At 44.3% G+C, this 19,328-nt stretch overlaps 1 protein-coding gene across 1 annotated transcript in view; it reads left to right on the top strand.

Annotated features, from left to right (window-relative positions):
• The first annotated feature begins 211 nt into the window (after positions 1-211).
• The window catches only part of LPL (lipoprotein lipase), a 35,025-nt gene continuing 15,908 nt past the window's right edge, over positions 212-19,328 (top strand). Inside the window, exons 1-4 of the mRNA XM_015421416.1 lie at positions 212-481; positions 15,245-15,420; positions 17,006-17,185; positions 17,934-18,045. Of these exons, the coding sequence (XP_015276902.1) occupies positions 385-481; positions 15,245-15,420; positions 17,006-17,185; positions 17,934-18,045 (565 nt within the window). The 5' untranslated portion in view covers positions 212-384. The remainder of the gene's footprint in view (positions 482-15,244; positions 15,421-17,005; positions 17,186-17,933; positions 18,046-19,328) is intronic.

Below are 19,328 nucleotides of genomic sequence, written 5' to 3'. Positions count from 1 at the left end.
CCCAGTTACAACTGGGCGTCTGCAGAGTGACCCAAAAGGAGGTGTTCTTCTTTTTTTCTTTTTTTGGCAAATCGACCTAACGAACTCTGGAGAATTCATTTATAGCCCCTCCTCCGCTCATTTTTAGAGCCAATTGGTGATGAGCTTCATTTGCATATTGCCATTCGCATAAAGGGCGCCCGAGGGGAACGGTCCAGGCGCAGCGGAAAGGCTGGAATTAATTGGAGAGACAGGCTGTCTTCCCGCGGGCCCACGCGGAGCCTTTCCTCCCGAGCACAACTTTCGCACTTCAGAAGAAACTAACACCGAAGGGAAACTTTCCCGAGTCGCGCGCCTCGTCTCCTCGCCTGCATTCCAGCCGGGTTTTGCGGAGCGTGGAGAGCCATGGGCGGGCGAGCGCTGCTGGCAGCCCTCTGGATCACCAGCCACTGCCTCGTCGCTATGTGCCGAGAGCCGGCGACCACAGCCGCCTCCGTCCCGAGTAAGTCGGCTCCGCGTCCTCCGGAAGAGCCACTGGGCCAGGCGCCAGGTCTGCAGAGAGAAGCGTCGCTGTGGGAACGCGCTGCCGACCGGCGGCGATTTAACAACCCGAAGGGAGGGGAAGGGGCAAGAGGTAGCAGGTGGGCGCGAGACTCGGGGACGAGGGGGGGGGGAAGAGACGGAGGCGGGAAAAGTCCAGGGAGCACGAAAAGGAGCCATTGGGGGGACAGAGAGGATCCCTGTCAGCGTGTGCTTACTCAGAGCGGAATGGATTCCCAAGCAGCGTCCTTAGGGCTGAGGTGGAGGACTGGTTCGGAGGGGCCCTTTGGCGGAGTTCGCGGCTAAAGGGACAAATGCCCACCTTCGAATGCGCCCGGTGGCCGGAAGGGGCACCTTGTCAACCCCCTCCCCAGTCCCTGCAGCTCCTGAGCCGCTCTCTCTCTCTCTCCGCCAGCTTTTCGCTGACTTGTCCGCCTTGGCGCGCGGGAGGAGCACGTGGGGTGGGGTCCCCGGGCCCTACTCGGCTCGGGGAGCATGCTGGGGTCGCAGGTGGGACGCCGTGGAGACAGGTGGTCCTGGCGCGTGCGAAGGGGGTGGAGCTAAGGGGGGGAACAAAGGGAAGGAGGGAGGATGCGCGAGTTTTGCCTGGGTGAAGGGGAGGGGCCCTAGCCGAAGGGGGAGGAGTAGACTAGTGCGCGCCGGCTCCAGTGGGAAAGTCTGTGACAAGCGGGTGCTCCCTCCACCCCCACCCCCGAGACGGTTTCCCGGGTTGTTGTTGTTTTGTCTGAACGGGGAAGGGGGAAATTTGCAGAGTCATGAAAGCTCGGAGGCGCCTGAAAGGGTGTGTGTAAAGGGCATTTGCTCACCCCTTCGGGGACCGTCAGCAAAAAGTTTTGCTCGCACAAAAACTTAGTCTTGTCTCCAGACTCCAGTTTGTCCCCCCCCCCCGAGAGGAAGGTGTGGTTAGCCTATTGGCCGCATAAATGAACGGGACTCTCCGAGTCTCGTGGCATCTTGAACGGCCAAAAGGACGGGATATCCCAGTCCAAGAGTGAGTTTGATTGCAGCGCAGTCCTTCGGAGTCAGTGAATGCACGCGCTTTAGGCAGCTGTTTCATTGCGGAGCGAAAAGCGATTCTGCAAAATCCAGGGGGGGGGGAAGGAGCTGGGCGTGGCCTCCGCTCTACTCCTCGAAAGCTTGGACGACTAGAGTGCTTTTTGCTCCGGCCGCTTCCCCGGGACGCCTGCTTTCGTGGCAACGCGCTAACTCCCACGCACGCCCCCCCCCCCCCCACATGCCCCCCCCCCCCCCAAATTTGTTTCTCCGAGCCACTGACTGGGCAGGGCCGCGCCTTCGGTATGCGCGCCGGAGGAGTGTCCTGGGCGGGGAAGGGGCCCGCCGTCGGCGGCGGTGACCGCTAGTAACTCCTCGGCTCCTGCGCCTCGGAATTCCTGGAACGCGGGCCAAGGTCACCCTGGTTCAGGGGCTGGTGGGAGCCGGGAAGGAGGGAGGGAGGGAGATCGGGCTGCGGAGGCGTGTGTGTGGCTTTCCGTGGCGGGGGAAGCCCGGCTGGGTCGAGTCCCGGAGAAGAAAAGCGGTGTGCGGGGAGGGGAAAGGCCGAGCCAAGAGTTTGCCTGCCGGAGCGTGCGTGTCAAGCTGCTTTGGAAGGCAGGCCTGGAACGTCCTGCGTTTGTATCGCAAGGGCGGTGAAAGGAAGAGGCGTCTCCGCCTCGGAGGCTTAACTGTTAGAGACCCGCCAGAGAAAGATTCACCACCTCGTTGCAAATGCAGTGAAGAAGGGCGGTGATAAATCCCCCCCCCCTCCACTCCTACACACAGTGGCGTTGTATAGCTCCCCGGCAGGTGTACAATGTGATAAAATGTGCAATTAGATATTCCTTTGAGTGTCCCTGTTTGACTGCAAGGGTAGCCCCTTGTTTGCTGCGCTGGGTTTCTGGACACTGCCCGTTTCCTTTTTACCAAAAAACTAGGGATTTTTTTTTCTCAGAAGGTGTGGTGTTCAGTTGCACAGTTAGATTGGGGTCCAGGAGCAGTTTATATCTCCAGGTATGAGCTTTCCAGAGTCAAAGTTCGCTTTGTCAGATACCAGCTGTATCTGATGAAGGGAATGTTGACTCTTGAACGCTCCTACCCTGAAAATCTTGTTGGCCTCTAAACTGCTCCCAGACTCAGATCTAGCTGTTCTACTGTCTGCAGACCAACTTGGCTATCCCCTGAAAACAGTTGCATGGTATATCTTGGCAACTCTTGTTTTGCTAGTGCAGGCATGGAGGTTGCAAACTTCCACCTTGTGAGGTGGAAGTGGGGAGGGAAGGCTATTCTTAACCCTTCCCCCCCCTTCTGCTGCTTTTGTGCTAAAAAAGGAAGTACTCTTCTTCATCAGGTATTCCCCTTGTGAGTGTCTTGAACGCAGTTCCTTTTTTCTCCTCCTGGCCACGTTCATGTTCTCATTCCTGAGAATCCAGACAGCGGCTACTTCTACAGGGGACATTTCCAAGCCCCTACAGTAAAGGGGCACATCAAGACAATGCCCACTTAGACAAGCCCACTTAGTGCTTGACTAGTCTGGCTGCTGTTTTCTTCCTCTTTACTCACTTTCTCAGGTTTAAAGGGGAAACTGTGGGCAGAGCCTCCATTGGGAGGGGTGGTGGAGCTCAACTCCGCCTTCAAAGTGGTGGTGCTAAACTTTGCATTTCCACCCCAGTTCAGCCTTTAAAGATCTCTCCCCCCCCCATTTCTTTCCTGAGCCGTACTATATCCTTACACTGCAGTACAGTGTGGCTGGGGAAAAGAAAGACCCTTAATGGTCTGTGGGGCCTGGACACCATGTGTAGCCATGACAAGAGGATGAGTAGGGGCTGGGGGCAGCAGCACGGCAAGTGGCGCCTTGTTTCCATCCTGCTTGCTGCTGCTGCACGTTCCTGTCTTGAAGCAGCCACAGTTAATTGCAAACGGTTGGATTTCCATGTTTGACCTGTTGCCATCCCACTTTTATCAGGTATTGATTCAGAGGTCCACTGCATTTGCAAAACAAATGCAGTTGCCACTTGTAGCACTTGTAGCACTGTTGGCGACTGTCTCCAGCACCTGCGTTTGTCTGCCCCCCCTACATGTACACACAAATAAAAAGAAATGGTGAAATGAGCCTAATGGCTGGGATTTCAGCAGCCAGATCCTCAGAAGCCTAGTGAAACTGACAAGTCTGTTTTTCACTAGGTTTCTTCCTACTCTTGCTCAAGCAGTGAGATAAAAGCTTTGGCAGAATTCCCAGGAGTAGTTAACAGCTACGTAGAGCCATGTCTGTTGAAAAAATATTTTAAAGGTGATCTGCTCTGCCCAGTCCAAGAAGCTTGGTGAAAAATAGCAATTTTTTTAAAATTTAGAACTTGCTATTTCCAATTCATGGAATTCTCAAGACAGATCCTGTCACTTTCCCTAGAGGTCTGTGGACTCACTGCTGTCAGTTTCACCAGTGGCTGCAGCAAGGTGCGGCTGAATCTGGTGGCAGGATGCATTCCTTTCCCTTTGCAAAGGCATCAGATAATGTGCAGTTACTACCAGTCATATATATATATACTGGCTAAAATTTTTCTCATTGTAGACTTCATCAGCATTCATACAGGGTTGAGGGTATTGTCCAGGTTTGCTTATGATGGATTAAATACATCCCCCCCCCCACACACACACATGTTGACAGCATACTTATTTGATGTGCCATTTTGTACAGTGCCCTGAGCTGGATAGTCCAGGCTAGCCAAGTCTTATCAGTTCTTGGAAGCTAATCAAGGTCAGCCTTGGACAGGATTTGGATCAGAGACTCCCAAGGTAATACTAGGGTTGCTCCACGGAGGTAGGCAATAACAAACACACACAGATGTTTCACTGGTGGAGAGCCGGTATGGTGTAGTGGTTGGACTAGGATCTGGGAGGAGGTCCTGGTTCAAATCCCCACTCTGCCATGGAAGCTAGCTGGGTGACCTTAGGCCGGTCACACACTTTTAGCCTAACCTACCCCACAGTGTTGTTGTGAGGATAAAATGGAGAAGATGAGAACAATGTAAGCTGTTTTAGACCACCATTTGGGGAAGAAGTAGGGTATGAATGAAGTAAAGAAACACATTTCTGTTTGCAACCTAAATGTTAAAATATGAGAACAATGTAAGCTGTTTTAGACCACCGTTTGGGGAAGAAGGTAGGCTATGAATGAAGTAAACAAACAAATTTCTGTTTGCAACCTAAATGTTAAAATGCAGGGTGTGGTAAGAAGAGGTAATTGAGAATTTCTGACTGGCTGATAATGGCTTCCCCTGGATGAGATAAACAAATAGGCTTGGATCCAGAAGTGCGCAAGCAGAAACGTAATCTGATTTAGCACAGCGCCACTTGGGCAAGATCTTGTGCAATACTGAACACTTTCCTCCTTATATCTTATAATTCCCAGAAATTGCTTGCACAATAGCATGTGCAATTGGAAAAGCAGTTTGGGATATGCTATGATTAACTTAGTACAGGGTGCTAGCATGAGTTGGTTTTTCTCCCCACATTTCCATGTGCAAGGACTCCAGAACATGTAGAATGCTTCCAGTGGATCCAAGCCATTGTCTGTCATATGTACATAATCAGAGGCAGAGGGTCTAGTTGGAAGTTCTCTTTGTATGACAGCAGGGGTTGTCTTTGGCTACTGGGGTGACCCAGTTCTCATGTTCCCTTGTTAGCACATGCCCTTGAATAAAAATGCATTTACAATAAAGTAATATAGGAATGGCTTTGTGAGTAGACATTTCAGCTCCACTACATTCCATATCAAACCAGTACCTAGGTCATCTTCGTGATATATGTACAAGGATAAAGATATTGACCCGGTAAGACAGTTTTTACATTGCTTCATAAATGCTGCTTTTGAATAGATACGTATAACTGCCCCCATGTGCAAAAATGTTACATAGAAATTGTCCCTTAATATGAAACCTTAGCTGTGTTTGTTTCTGGCCAGATGATTCAGTATTTGTTATGGACAGCCCTATTGTATAAAAGTCTACCTAAAAGACAAGGCCCACTTCATTCAGTGAGGCTTACTCCCAAGTAAGTGTGCATCGGGGACAGTCTGAAGTGCTACCTTAAGCAGAATTATACCTTTGTAAGGCCATTGACTTAGAGGGCCATCAACTTCTGAACAGTCTATGCAGCCAAAAATCTTCATTAGCTGCCAAGTAAAAATTGGGAGTAACCTACACATAGATACAATAACCTGCTTCTAGTCTTTGACAAAATAAGGTCCAGTTGACTAGCAATAGTAGATTTTACTGTGGAGTCGTGGACTAAGAATCTTTAGGTCAGGCTTTGGGTGCTTAGGGTATGACAAAATGTCTGTTGCATTTTATGAATTTATCTTAAAGTTCTAGACTTTCATTTCAGAAGGACTGTGTTTAGTCTTTGCTCTAACGCCTGCCTGAGACAAAGTCCTTGTGAGTGGTACTTTTACTACTACAGTAGTTATACTACAGTAATAAATGGTTGCTAAATGAAGTCTCTTTATCCAGAGGATTCTACAAACTAGGATTCCAAATGATTAAGTTACAGTTGGTAGGTAAGAGAACACACTAGAGGGATTAATTCATGGTTTAGAATCCTGGTTTGTAGGGAAGAGTAATTTTGCCCGGTTCATATGCAAAGGCAAACTGTGGTTTCTTGGATGCTGGGAACCAGAAAGTTTTTGGTATCTGAGCCAAATGTAATGAAGCTTGTGGGTTTTCCTCAGATACTGAGGTTGTGAGTTGTGAAACAGCATTTTAAGCACAGGAGGTATAACTGGCTGGACAGAAAAATACCAGCCAGAGTCAAACCATTTTCCATCATTCCTTCTCCACCCTCCTATACTTCATGTTGGATGATGTATTTCTGAGAAAGCAGGTGAATGTAGGTTTGTCCCAGTGATACCTGTAATCAGTAATAAAAATAAAAGTGTAATATTGGATTGCAATACAGAAAACCTTAATGGGCCAATTATGTGTAAATCAACCCTGAACTCTCATGCCTGTCTATATCAAAGTATGATTACTGTTATTCACCATGCAGTGTTTCATTAGGGAAAGCAAAAAAAAAAAGTTAATTACAATGTGTTCAGGGTGTATTTTTTAGAATCTAAAGTCATAATTTTGAGTGTTTTTAAAAGCAAATCTTGAACAACATGACTCACCTAAATGTTTGACAGTAACTACAAAACAGTAGTATATGCTAAACCTGAAAAATATTGTGATCTTTCTCAGTTATTTTTTGCACTCACAAGAGTGCATCTGAGGTTATCCTATTTCATTTTCACAATAATCATGTGAAGCAGGCTAGGCTGAGTACGACTTGGGAAGACTTGAACCTAGAGCTCTCTAGTCAAATGGGCTTAAAACTCGGAATAATTGGATTTATGCTAATATTCTCTGTTGCCAAATGGTAACTGTTCTCTGCAAACAAAAGGAGAGTAACAAGACTGAAATAAGCGTCTATGGCTGCGGTCTCACACGCTAAATAATCCACTTTCAATCCACTTTTAATGCACTTTCTAACTGGATTTTGCCAGTTCACCCAGTAAAAATCCAGTTTGAAAGTAGGTTGAAAGTGGATTATTTAGTGTGTGTGACCGCAGCCTAATATAGACACCTTGATATGCTAGCTTTGTGTGTGTTGTTGTTTTTTCTTTTTCTTTTTGGTATTTTTACATTTTTGTGTGTGTGCTTGTGCCTGGAAGTCACGGTGACCTCTAGTGACTCCTGCTGGGGCATGGAAGATGTTCAGAGGAGTGGCTTGTTAGCCTGCCCCTTTGCCTCCCAGGCCTGGTATGCATTGGAGGTCTTCCATCCAGGTACTTGCCAGCGTCGGCCCTGCTCAGCTTCCGAGATCTGATGAGATCGGGCTTGCCTGGACTATCTAGGTTGGGGCTGTTCTTGTGTGTTTTTGCAGCCTTCAATCACGTATTTTCCCACTTGAATTCTGTTGTGATAACAGTTCCAAGATAGTATTTCCCACATGATATATTCTGCATTGTGGGAATGGTGTAAGTAATTTGGCTCACTAAAATACACAAGATACAGGGCTTTTTAAAACTAAAACAACAGCAGCTTCTGATTTCTGTGTCTCTCACAACGCGGTTGACTTCAGTGGGCTTAGAAAGTTGTAAGCAGCTTAGATGGCACTGTCAGTAGCTTCCATACTCCCACAGCTTAAGTATTGTTTCGAGAGAAATATGGCTTTTAGCTGTTGCTTTTTGTTACCAGAACAAGTATAAAAATGGATGCATCTTGCACGTAATTTTTTCATGGCCTTAGGGAGCTAAGCTACGTGATCATGCATTACTAAAATGCAGGAATGAAAACAATTGTGGGGAAGATTCTTATAAAGAAATCATGAAAATGCCATTTATCCTCTTGTAGATAACCTCTCACTTGGATTCAAGTCAATCATCCATTTCTGGAGGGTAAGGCTTAGTTGCAGTTAGGGTTGACAACTCTCTGGGTTGGAAAATACCTGGAGATTTTTGGGGTGGAGCTTGAGGAGGGTGGGGTTTGAGGGGTTTCAGTGGGGTATAATGACAGAGTCCACCTTCTTAAGTGGCCATTTTTCTCCAGGTGAAGCGATCTCTGTTGCCTGGAGATGTGATCCTAGGAGATCTCCAGCTACCACCTGGAGGTTATAGTTCAGTACTTAGGTGGGCTTTTTGTTTCCTATCATTTGCAGCACCCTGTAAATCTACCGTTTGATTGTGGAATTAGAGTTATTTTGTGAGTAAGTCAACTGTGTCCTAGCATGTCAGTTTAGTTTAAAAACTTAGACTGCAGGATTTCAGCAATGTAATTTAAGATGTATTTTTGTTTCAGATTTTAAAAATTCAGCATAAATTTCAATCTCATTTGGTGCGGTTATGTTAAGGAAAGAGACTGATATTCTGCCTTGTGAATTTATATTTGCTGCTACACCCACACAATGGACTGTGCACACACACACACACACACAGGCTCAGAAAGCTGTTCAAGTCACCTGTTGTGATGCTACACATAGAAGGTGCCTGTGTCAAACCGTGTTCATAGCAGAGAAGTGGCTTGGGCCCTAACTAAGTAACCCCGTTTTCTGTGTGCAGAAGAAGGGTATGGTGATTTTCACTGATCTCTTTTGCTTACTGCAGGCCCACATGACATTCCTGGGGATCCTCTGATCCACAGGGCACAACTTTAGGGGCATGGAAGACTCAGTAGGAAAAGGTAAAGTTACCCTTTAAGCAGAACAGTTCCACTTGTGCTACACAGATCCATGCCGATGGTAGCCGTTTCCAAGGAAATTCCATGATTTCTATTAAGTTCATTGAAGGCCTTATGGCACTGGACTGGAGTGAGGTTTCTTACAGTCAGTGAACAGAAAGCAGTGTGATATGTAAATACAGCATATTTGTGGTTCCAACCACAAACAAATGTGTCCCATGTGACCTCCTGGTTGTCATAACTCCAGCCCTCAAACAGTGCCGGAATCAGCATCAGACGATGGATAGTCTTTAGCAGGGAATCGTGGGCATAAAAATGTGAAATTTGTCCATGATCACCAGCAGGGATACCATTTTTGGCAGTATTCCTCTGCAACATGTCATTGGGGCCCTGTTGCGCCCTAGAAATTAATACTGTGGACTAGAAGAAACTAGAAGATAATATTACTCCCTATAGAAGTACAGCCAAAGCGGTTCAGATCAAAAATGTGTGTGACCTCACCTTCTAATTTCCTGGCTCTGGTTAAGCGAAGATCCATATTCAGATGAGATAACATGCTTGGACACTGAACCCTCCCTGTCTTCCTCCTGCTACTTATGGTCCTGCCAGCTCTTCCTCCTGAATATTATTGCAGTGGGGAAACCACCCCTTTATCAAAGATCAAGTGTATTCCCATGTTACCATATCATCCGAGTAAAGCCCTGGGCCTTGGTGATAGGGTAGCAAAGGAGGGACCTGCTTTGTGATATGTGAAAACACAGTAGAGCTGTAAGTAACGGCTGATTTCCTACTGAAAATGGCCACTGAACTGTGAGTTTCTTGTGGGGCTTTAACTGAGGGTAGGGGCTTCAGCTGAGTTGGATTTTGCTATATCTATATTAAGAGCTTTGAATGCTCACTCAGTACTAAATTCATTGCTAGCATTTTAAAAATATAAATTACACTAATATACTGACTTCATATGTGTGCAGTTCAGTGAACATACCAGGAGCAGTGTTCATTTCTCATGGCCATTGGTTGTATGGGAGCAGAGAGGTTATGTTTCTTTCCTGAATTTAAATCGGCACCTTTCTGTGCTCTCCCAGTGCTTTTTGTTTGCCTTGTTATTCCCGGAAATAACTGGATTTGGTAAGAAATGGCTTGCTCTTCATTATCTAAATAAAACAGGAGCCTAATGACACTTTAAAGACGAACAAAATTTACTCACTTCTTCAGATGCATTGGACTATAAATCCTCCAGGCTGATTTATATACACAACAGAAAAGTGGGGTAGGGCATGTTACAAAGAGTTGTTGTTGTTGTTCAGTCGCACAGTCGAGTCCGACTTTTCGCGACCCCATGGACCACATTATGCTAGGCCCTCCTGTCTTCCATAGTGCTCTGGAGTTTGCTTAATTTCATGTTCGTTGCCTCGATAACACTGTCTAACCATCTCATCCTTTGCAGTCCCCTTCTTCTTTGACCTTCAATCTTTCCCAGCATCACTGTCTTCTCCAGTGAGTGCTCCCTTCTCATTTGGTGGCCAAAGTATTTGAGCTCTCAGTATCTGGCCTTCCAGGGAACAGTCAGGGTTGATTTCTTTTAGGATTGACTGATTTGATCTCCTTGCAGTCCAGGGGACTGTCAAGAATCTTCTCCAGCAATGTTACAAAGAGAGGACAGTTCAAAATGTAGTCCAAAAAGTAATCTGTTCACTTGGTTCACAGTGTGTTTGTGGATCTTAATTTAACAGCCTGATATTTATAAAGCATTTGATAAATCCAAAGGCGCTATGGAATTCTTAATAAGAATCTTATACAATTCCACATAAGAGCAAGTGTATGTTCAGCTAGCAAGCAGCTATTCATAGGAAACACTGAGGCATTGAAAAGATCAAGCTATATTGCTAGGCACAGACTAGTAACACTTATATGTTGCTTAAATAATTTTAAGACATTGGAGCTAAATACTGTAAAGGAAAAGGGTATGAATAAAATGCCAGTGTGGTTTTCTTGTTTGTTTTCCTATTTGGAACAGGCACCTTCCAAGGCCAGAAGTCTTTATTATAACTTTCCTCTATATATTCCATGTGGTAGTTGAAAGCTTCTTTTATTTCATTCAGAACTTTATCTTTCCTTTCACTGATGAATCAGCAAAGAGTTAATGTTTAACTTAACCTATTCAGTCACAAGAGCTTTTCTTTTCTTGATGCGTAAAATAAATATTTGTATCACACACTCCATTCGGGTATAATTTCAATGATGTTTCCTAAAAGTTGGCAATGAATTGAGAACATTTTATTTGTTTACAGTATTTTTGTGTTGCAACTGTACTCTAAGTCATCATTCAAACTGACCAGAATAAAAGTTGCCACCGAGTTCAGATGAAGGCAATAAAATACCATTAAAAAAACCAGGAATATAAACATGCTAATGCGTAATTTAACAGCTTCAGCCTGAAAATGTTTGCTGGAACAAAAAAGCCTACAGCTGACAATTGGGGATGTACAAAGTGTAGGAATAAATGTATACTTCTTGGAAAGGAGTTTTATAAAGTGGGCGGTGGACATAATGGTGCAAAAGATAGAATGCAAAAATAAACAAATGGAACATTTCATATATATGGCAACACACGTATCAGAAGAGCCTTGTTGGATCAGATTATAGTGGTCCATCGAGTTCAGCATCCTGTCTCATACAGTGGCCAAGCAGGAATTCTGGAAGGCCAACCGAAGGGTATAGAGGCCAAGGCCTTCCCGCAGTGTTGCCTGGTATTCAGAGGTTTACTGCCTTTGAACATGGAGGTTCCCATTAGTCACCTTGGCTAGTAGTAGGACCTATCCCTCCATCAATTTATCCAATTGCCTTTTAGAGACATCTATGATTGCGGCTATCACCAAATAGTTGTGAATTTCCTGCATTGTGCAGGTGGCTGGACTAGATGACCCTGGAGGTACCTTCTGACTCTGATTCTATACATGCTTTGATACCAAATTCCACATTTTAATCACTCTGTTGAGTAAAGAAGTTCTTTTTGTCCATCCTAAATCTATTGGCGATCAGCTTCATTATATATTTAGAGCTAGACCTAATAAATGCATGATATGATGTGTCTGAACCTGGCCTCCGTGAAATACTTCCCTTCAGAGGCGGGGAAGCAGTAGTTGCTTCTGACATCTGAGACTCCTTTCTGTGAAAATAACTGAGTTTAATTGCTTCCTTCTGCCCGCTTTCCGTGCATACCTCTTAACCCAGTTGGCACCTTTGCACCTAAGTCAGTGAGAGCCAAAATTCTATTGATTTCAAACAAGAGAATACAGTCTTGAGTGCCAGATTTATCTTGTAAACATTGCCAGGATTGACTTTTAAACAGAAATGTCTCCCCCCACCCTTGCGTTGTTGTCTTCTTCGCAATTAAGACTCACCATATAATAGAACTATCTGTTGGGGCTAGAGGCTTTCTTACATTAGTTAGACTGAGTGGCAGCCTGACTTAATACCAACTTAATGCTTCCAAGTTCAGTGGATTTACAGGTCTGTTGATGCAGTGGGTTATGTACATACCTTACACTAAACGGAAGGATGGTACCAAAGATAATATCCCATATCCTTCGAATCTTGTATAAAAAAATAATCAACTGTATGCAAAGACTGTACTCTCCCTCCCACACCATCTGCTGATTCTGAAGACTAGTTTGCAAACAGATTCCCAGAACATTGCGAAATGCTGATGGAAAAGAGTTGAGTCCACAATTAGACAAACAACACAACCATGTTGACTTTTCACTGTGTGACGAAAAAGCGAATAAATATTTAATAGGTGGAGAGTAAGGTCTGAGTTAGTTATAGCCGCTCATGGCCTTTCCTATTGAGCAAAGAATAAAGCATACATCTGTGATTACATCAGGCACTTAAGTTAGAACATTTAGCTGCCTCTAGATACCTGCACCAAAGAGTACAATGCACTTCTAACTGTGCTTGTTAGTGTAATCGTTTCACGTAATTTACTAAAGTAAACCAATCACAAGGTCATTTTACTTTATATGTACAAAACCCATTTCTCACTGAATTCCGGGTCATGGCAAGAAATAGAACTCATGGGGGTGGGTGGGAGAGGAGGAATGAGGTGGAGAGACACAGGTGAAGGGGTGGAACTGTCTTAGTTCTGGTTCATCCGCGTCAATGGTGTCTGAGGGCATGCCTTTATCCCCTATAGGTGACTGTCTGTCTTTCACTTGTATGGGGGGGACGACAAAGTGCTACTCTTGAAGAAAGCAATGCAGCATGTATGACCAAGCATCATAAAAAGCTAATAATTATGCAGACAACCTTGATTTTCTCCTGAAATGAAATTTGTCCTTGGTTAGAATTAAAATGTGTTCCATCAGAAATATGTATCGGGCATGAGCATTCTTCTCGTTCTTCTGAAGTGCTTCTGTGGTGCTGGATTTTGTTAAAAACCCTTCAGATCTCATGGTTTCAGGATTTGTTGGGGGTTTTTTTGTTACACCCTAACAATGTTCCTCGTATTTTGAACATGTTACAGCAAATTTTTCCTTGTGTGGTCTTCAGTGCAAAAAAATAGGACTCTTGTTGATGTTCCTATTACCAAAATCAGCAAGCTCAGAGCATGTTATTGTTAGATTGTACCTTTATGTACAGTCTAACAATAATGACATGCTCTAAGCTTGCAGATTTTGATGGGATTAAATCAGGATTGAGTGTGGGGGTGAGGTAAATTAGGCCAAGAGGTGGTGAGGAGCCCAAAGTCCTCACTGTGCTTCATCATGACTGAGTGAGGATTTATACTCTGGTTTCTCTGGTCCCAGTCCCACACTGTTACCTGCTGGCAGTGTTCCCTCTAAGTTGAGTTAGTGTGAGCTAGCTCACAGTTTTTTAGCCTCCAGCTCACACATTTTTGTCTTAGCTCAGAAAGAATGGCTCCAGAGCAAACTAATTTATGCAGTAGCCAAATCGCTTGCTCACAACTTTAATGCCAGTAGCTCACAAAGTAGAATTTTTGCGCACAAGACTCCATAGCTTAGAGGGAACATTGCCTGGTGGTCCCCAACCTTGTTGAGCCTATGGGGACTTTTTTGAAAATTTGAGAACAGGTAGTGGGCATCACTGCAAAATGGCTGCCATGGGAGATGGGATAAATCACAAAAGGTGTGTATGCCATTTGCGGTTTATGTCGTATTGGTGGCCTAACCAAGTTCTCTCCAAGCACAAGATGTTTAATTCATGTTCCAGCTCTTTGCCTTTTATCAAGCAGTCAAAAGGGCACTGGGCTGGAACTCAGCAGGAGTGGAGCCTATTACTCTAAATGCCATTATAATTAATGGCATCACTACTCATCAAAACATAGCAAGAATGATAGAACTAGATGTCACCAAGGCAAACACTGAGAACGGTGGAATCGGGACATGCGTGGTCTAAAGGGGGAGAGGGAGTATGGTTTCAATATCATCTTCAGGAGGGGGAAAAAACCCACAGGGAGCTTTGAATTCTCAATTCCGTGCATCTGTTTAGCTATGTATTCTTTACCTGGGACTTGGGAAAAGTCCAAGTTTGTCGGATCACTGCTGTCTCTTATGTAGGATTGTGGGAGGGTCTGAGACAATGAGCATTGCATCCAGTGGAGATATGCACACATGAAGCGGCCACTCCTGGCTACATCTATGCCAATTCCCTCTTCTACACAACTGTTAACTGTACAGAACACTCCTTTGCACCTAGGTGTCTTCCCCTCCCCTCCCCTTTCCTGCATCTCACCAAGCTACAGATACATCTCAGCATATTCTCTTAGTTTATATGAATCATGAACATTCTTTATAACTTGCTTCAAGTCAGTAGGTAGCCTGTCTATGGCAGTGGTCCCCAACTTTTTGAGAATAGGTAGTGGGGTGTCACAAAATGTCTGTCATGGAAGCAGTTGTTTCTGAATGGTTACTGCTGGTAGGCACAAAGACAGGGTCTCACAGGCTCTTTTGAAGCACTTCCTGCTCAAATGAGGTGGAGAAAAGCTGGGATTGGTTCTTTGCTATGGGGAAGAGATGCTTTGGAGAACAAGCTAGTGGGCGCCAAATACACCAGAGAAGCCACCACGGCACCTTTTGGGCACCAAATAGGGGGATCACTGCTATAACCATTGCAACACATACTTTGGTAGTCAGCCCATTCATTTGTATGCTTAGATCTTTTGCTTTTGTTGTTCTTATACATTAAGATGGTTGCTGGCCTCAGCCCAGATGTTAAGGGTGCTACCACAGCACTCTTGTTGCCAATTCAGAAGCATAAAGAGTGTGTCAAATAATCAATAGTTATGCGCATGGGACACAGCAATCCAGGGGGGATGGGAAGGTAGCCCCACACCCTTCTAACTACCCATCCAAAAGGCTAGTTTTTGACCTCAGCTATAATTCTGTGGGTATAATGCCAGCGAATAGTGTGCTAGTCCTATGTTTCTTTTCTTTCAAGCTATTTTAGTTTTCATGGTTAATATTCTGTCTTCACTTCAGGAGATACTACAGGAGAAGAGAGAGACTTCAGTGGCATTGAGAGCAAATTTTCTTTAAGGAAACCTGAACAGCCTTATGAAGATACCTGCTTCTTAGTTCCTGGGCAAGAAAATAGCATGACACAATGCCGCTTCAACCATTCAAGTAAAACCTTTGTGGTGATCCATGGATGGACGGTGAGAGGATAGGGTAGTTCTCCGGTTACTTCAGTAGTAGCTCCCAGAATGGCCTGACCATTCTGCTGCCTAATTATTGCTGCATAATTACTTTTCTTACTCTGAATCTTTGTGATGAGATGTGTTTCTGGCTGGTGGGGTGTGCGTGTGTGTGAGAAATGCCTGGCATTGTCTGTGCCTTTTGGCACTTTTTATAAAAATAAACCATACTTCCTTTTGCTCTGTAGAACAATTGTGATCTTTGATTTAAAGTTCTTTTTAAAATTACTGTTTTCACCATCTGTCCAGCCAAATAAAAATTGGTTTTGTGGAATCATTTCAAAGGGCCATTTGGTCCAGCCCAGTGTCATTAGCCAGATACCCCCAAAAGTTCACAGGCAAGGAAATGGTAATTCTTTTTTGTTTGTTTCCAGCATATGTTGCCTTTGGAGGTAGTTTCCATTTGTTCTGCTTATATCACATTTCCCAGGCAAGATTGACTCCCCAAGAGGTTTAGAGCGATAACAGTCCATGTAAGATATTAGGGATAGGTGATGGTTGTACGTTCATTCTCTCCTGGCCCTTGGCAACTGATGTTGAGTCCAGGTTTCAGGTTCTTCCCTCCAAAGGGAGGCGACAGATATAGCTGCAGATGAACTCAAGGGCTGGCCTTCAAAAATGGTTCTTCTGTGGATGCTCCTAGCCCCTGGCAGGTGGTGACATGGCTCAGATTTTAAGCTCCTCTGGAAAGGAAAGATAGAGGCAGAATGACAAACAGCCAGCTGTGGGTAAAATGTAGGCTATTAGTCACCAATAGCTGTTTCCTTCATGAACATGTACAAACAGCCAGCTGTGGGTAAAATGTAGGTCTATCCAATGGCTATTAGTTACCAATAGCTGTTTCCTTCATGAACATGGCTCCAGATGTTTATTAAAAGCTCTTTATGCTAGAAGCCAACCCTACAGCTTTGAGAGAAAGCATACAGAGAGAAAGTGGAATAAGAGAAGATTTCACTGAGAGTGAGCATTATGCAGAGAGACAGCATGCAGAGATGAATGCTGAGTAGGAAAGGATTCACTGAGTCTTACGTGTGTTCTGCTCTGAAGAAGCCTTATGAAACAGGTGTTTCATAACCATTGCAAAGTCTGTATCCTGTGAACTTGAATGTTGCCGGAATGCTACTATGCTATACTGCTAGGCTTTTGAGACATTATAACCATGTATGCGGGGAGCTAACCAACTTCAAGTAATGGGAGCACATGCTACGGGAAATTCTTCCAGTATGTTCAGTTGCCATGTTATGTGAGCGGGGTAATAGTTGTATTTACCCAAGGTGTATAGCCTTGATACACATGAATGAGAACCCTGGAAAAGCTGTACGTGCATGGTAAATCTGCACATTGCCCATTGTTCACTCAACATAATAACCACACATAGGTAGTGATCATTAAAGCCCTACTATATCTCAGTCATGTCGGCTGTTCAGCAGTGTTTCCATTTAGAAACTTCGTTAAAGTTGGCCCTGATCTGTGTATATGTACCTTGTCTATTCATTTTCATCCTTGGCGTGGACAGAACAATATGGTTTATTCTCCTTTCTTGAAGGTAATTCCTTTGTACGAGAGCTGGATAGCCAAGCTAGTGAAGGCGCTGTATAAAACGGAGCCGGACTCTAATGTCATCATTGTTGACTGGCTAGATCGAGCAAGCCAACACTATACAATATCAGCTAGTAACACAGAGCTGGTGGGGAAGGATGTTGCCAAGTTTGTTAACTGGATAGAGGTAAGCATCATAAAGAAACAATGCGCAGTGCACAATTAACAGAGTTACAGAGGTAGGACGCATAATTTTGTTCCGTGGAATATGTATACTGGAGAATTGGCACAATCACATAACGCAGCTCTTTCTGAACCCTGCTGCTTTAGTTTCTGTGATATTATGTGTGTGCGTGTGCTCATCTCTCCTCTCTCCTTATATATAATTGAATAGTGGGTGCCAAAGTTCTAATTCTAAAATGCACTCCCTTAGTGTATGGCTGATGGCACTGCTCCTCAGCATATATCGCCACCAATCAGAAGGCAAAGCCCGGGTCCCGCCCACACCACAACTGCTGCGACAACCTGGTCTTTTGCATATGGAAGCTGATTGGACTTCACTCCATTCCACACCTCAAACTCCCCCCCCCCTCAAGGCAGTTGGAATGTCAGTTGCATATGGAACCTGCTGTATTCTGGTGGTGTGCAGGTCCCAGGTTCATGTTTTAAAAGCAGACTAACACTGTTTGCCCAAAGCCAGAGCACTCTCCCAGAGCCTCTTTCTAGATCTTGTTGTATTTATTTCCACAACGGGCCTTATTTCTAGTATATATATATATATATATATATAAGTTGAGTGGATGTGTAGTAAGTTCACTTGCGTCTCATTTTTGATCTAACACAAACTTTGTAAATCAAGGTTTAGCTATTTTATGGCATGTGAAATTGAAACTACTTGTGGAGATTAAAATAAATTTAAAAATGCTCATTCACAGGAGCAATTTGCCTACTCCCTGAGCAATGTCCATTTGCTGGGATACAGCCTCGGCGCTCATGTTGCTGGTATTGCTGGAAAATTGGCCAATAAGAAGATCAGCAGAATTACTGGTAAACAAATCCCGACGCCATTGGGATAGGGAGATAGGAGCCATGATTCCGTGTTGCATAGGGTTGCCAGGTCCCCCCAGGCCACTGGTGGGAGATGGAGGGGGGATAGGGTTGCCTGATCCAGGTTGGGAAGCTCCTGGAGGGTGGAGCCAGGGAGGACAAGGGACCTCAGTAGGAAACAATGCCATAGAGTCCACCCTCCAAAGCACCAATTTCCTCCAGACTGGAGATGAGCTATAATTCTATTGGGTCCCCAGGTCCCACCTGGAGGCTGGCATCCCTAATTGTTACATCTTTTTCCTAACAAGAATCTAGAGTGGAACGAACTGTACTGGCAATTGCCTTATAATGGCACAGAGGATAAAGTGTGCCTCCCAGCCTGTGTTGTTAATGCAGGATGCTGTGGAAGTGTTCTGTTTTGAAGAGCTATACTTAAAAAAAAAATCCTGAACGCCTTGGTTTGAATAATCTTTTTTCCCCACTGTGTGGCTTGAGGATTGCATTTTGTGTAAAATTAAGTTCTGGTACACAGCATAAGCAAAAATAGATGCAAAAAATGGATGGCAATTCTGAACTTTTATTTCAGATGGGTATTTGTCATTTAGGAACTTAATGACATCTTAGGAATCAGGGGCCTTCAGAAAACAATTATGCAGAGCATGTACAAATGCTGGAAATTGAATCTTTTATAACTCTAAGAGCTACTTGACATTTGAGAAAAAAGATTAAAGATTTAAAAAACTGTTATGAACCATTTTGATTACCTGTTTGTGGTCTGCTTTTTGTTCCAGCGATTATGCATTTTGTGTCATTATTTCTTGGTTTTGTAACTTTTGTAGGTTTGTGTGAGAAACTTTGATTTTAATGCTTTAAGCCATTTGTTTCTCCTTGGCCTAAATGTAGAGAAATCTCTCTAGTCCACTGCTTCAGCGAATTTTTCATGCAAGTATAGCTTTGATAAACCTACCACACTAATTCCCAGTTGTATTTGCTGGCCAGTTTTTGTAAGCAAAGTAGTTCAATGTTCCATGGATTTCCATGTGAGTTAAGAATGTGATAAACACTAGCTTTCAGGTTTACTTACAGTTATCTATTAAGAGATACATTCAGTAAAAATTCATAAATATAAATGGGAAAGTTTTGCCATTGACTTTAATGGAGTATTGGCTGTGCTTTTAATAATCACTTGTGATTATAGGCAGCACTGTTATTTTTAATGGCTAACCAACAGGAAGAAACAGGAAGGATGATCTCACCTATTTTAAAACAGCTACATTGGCAGC

Source organism: Gekko japonicus, unplaced genomic scaffold, assembly GCF_001447785.1.
Source record: "Gekko japonicus isolate JY-2015 unplaced genomic scaffold, Gekko_japonicus_V1.1 scaffold740, whole genome shotgun sequence".
In the NCBI taxonomy this organism is placed as follows: domain Eukaryota; kingdom Metazoa; phylum Chordata; class Lepidosauria; order Squamata; family Gekkonidae; genus Gekko; species Gekko japonicus.
The sequence above is the reverse complement of the archived record's forward strand: the minus strand, read 5'-3'. Positions and strand labels throughout refer to the sequence as shown.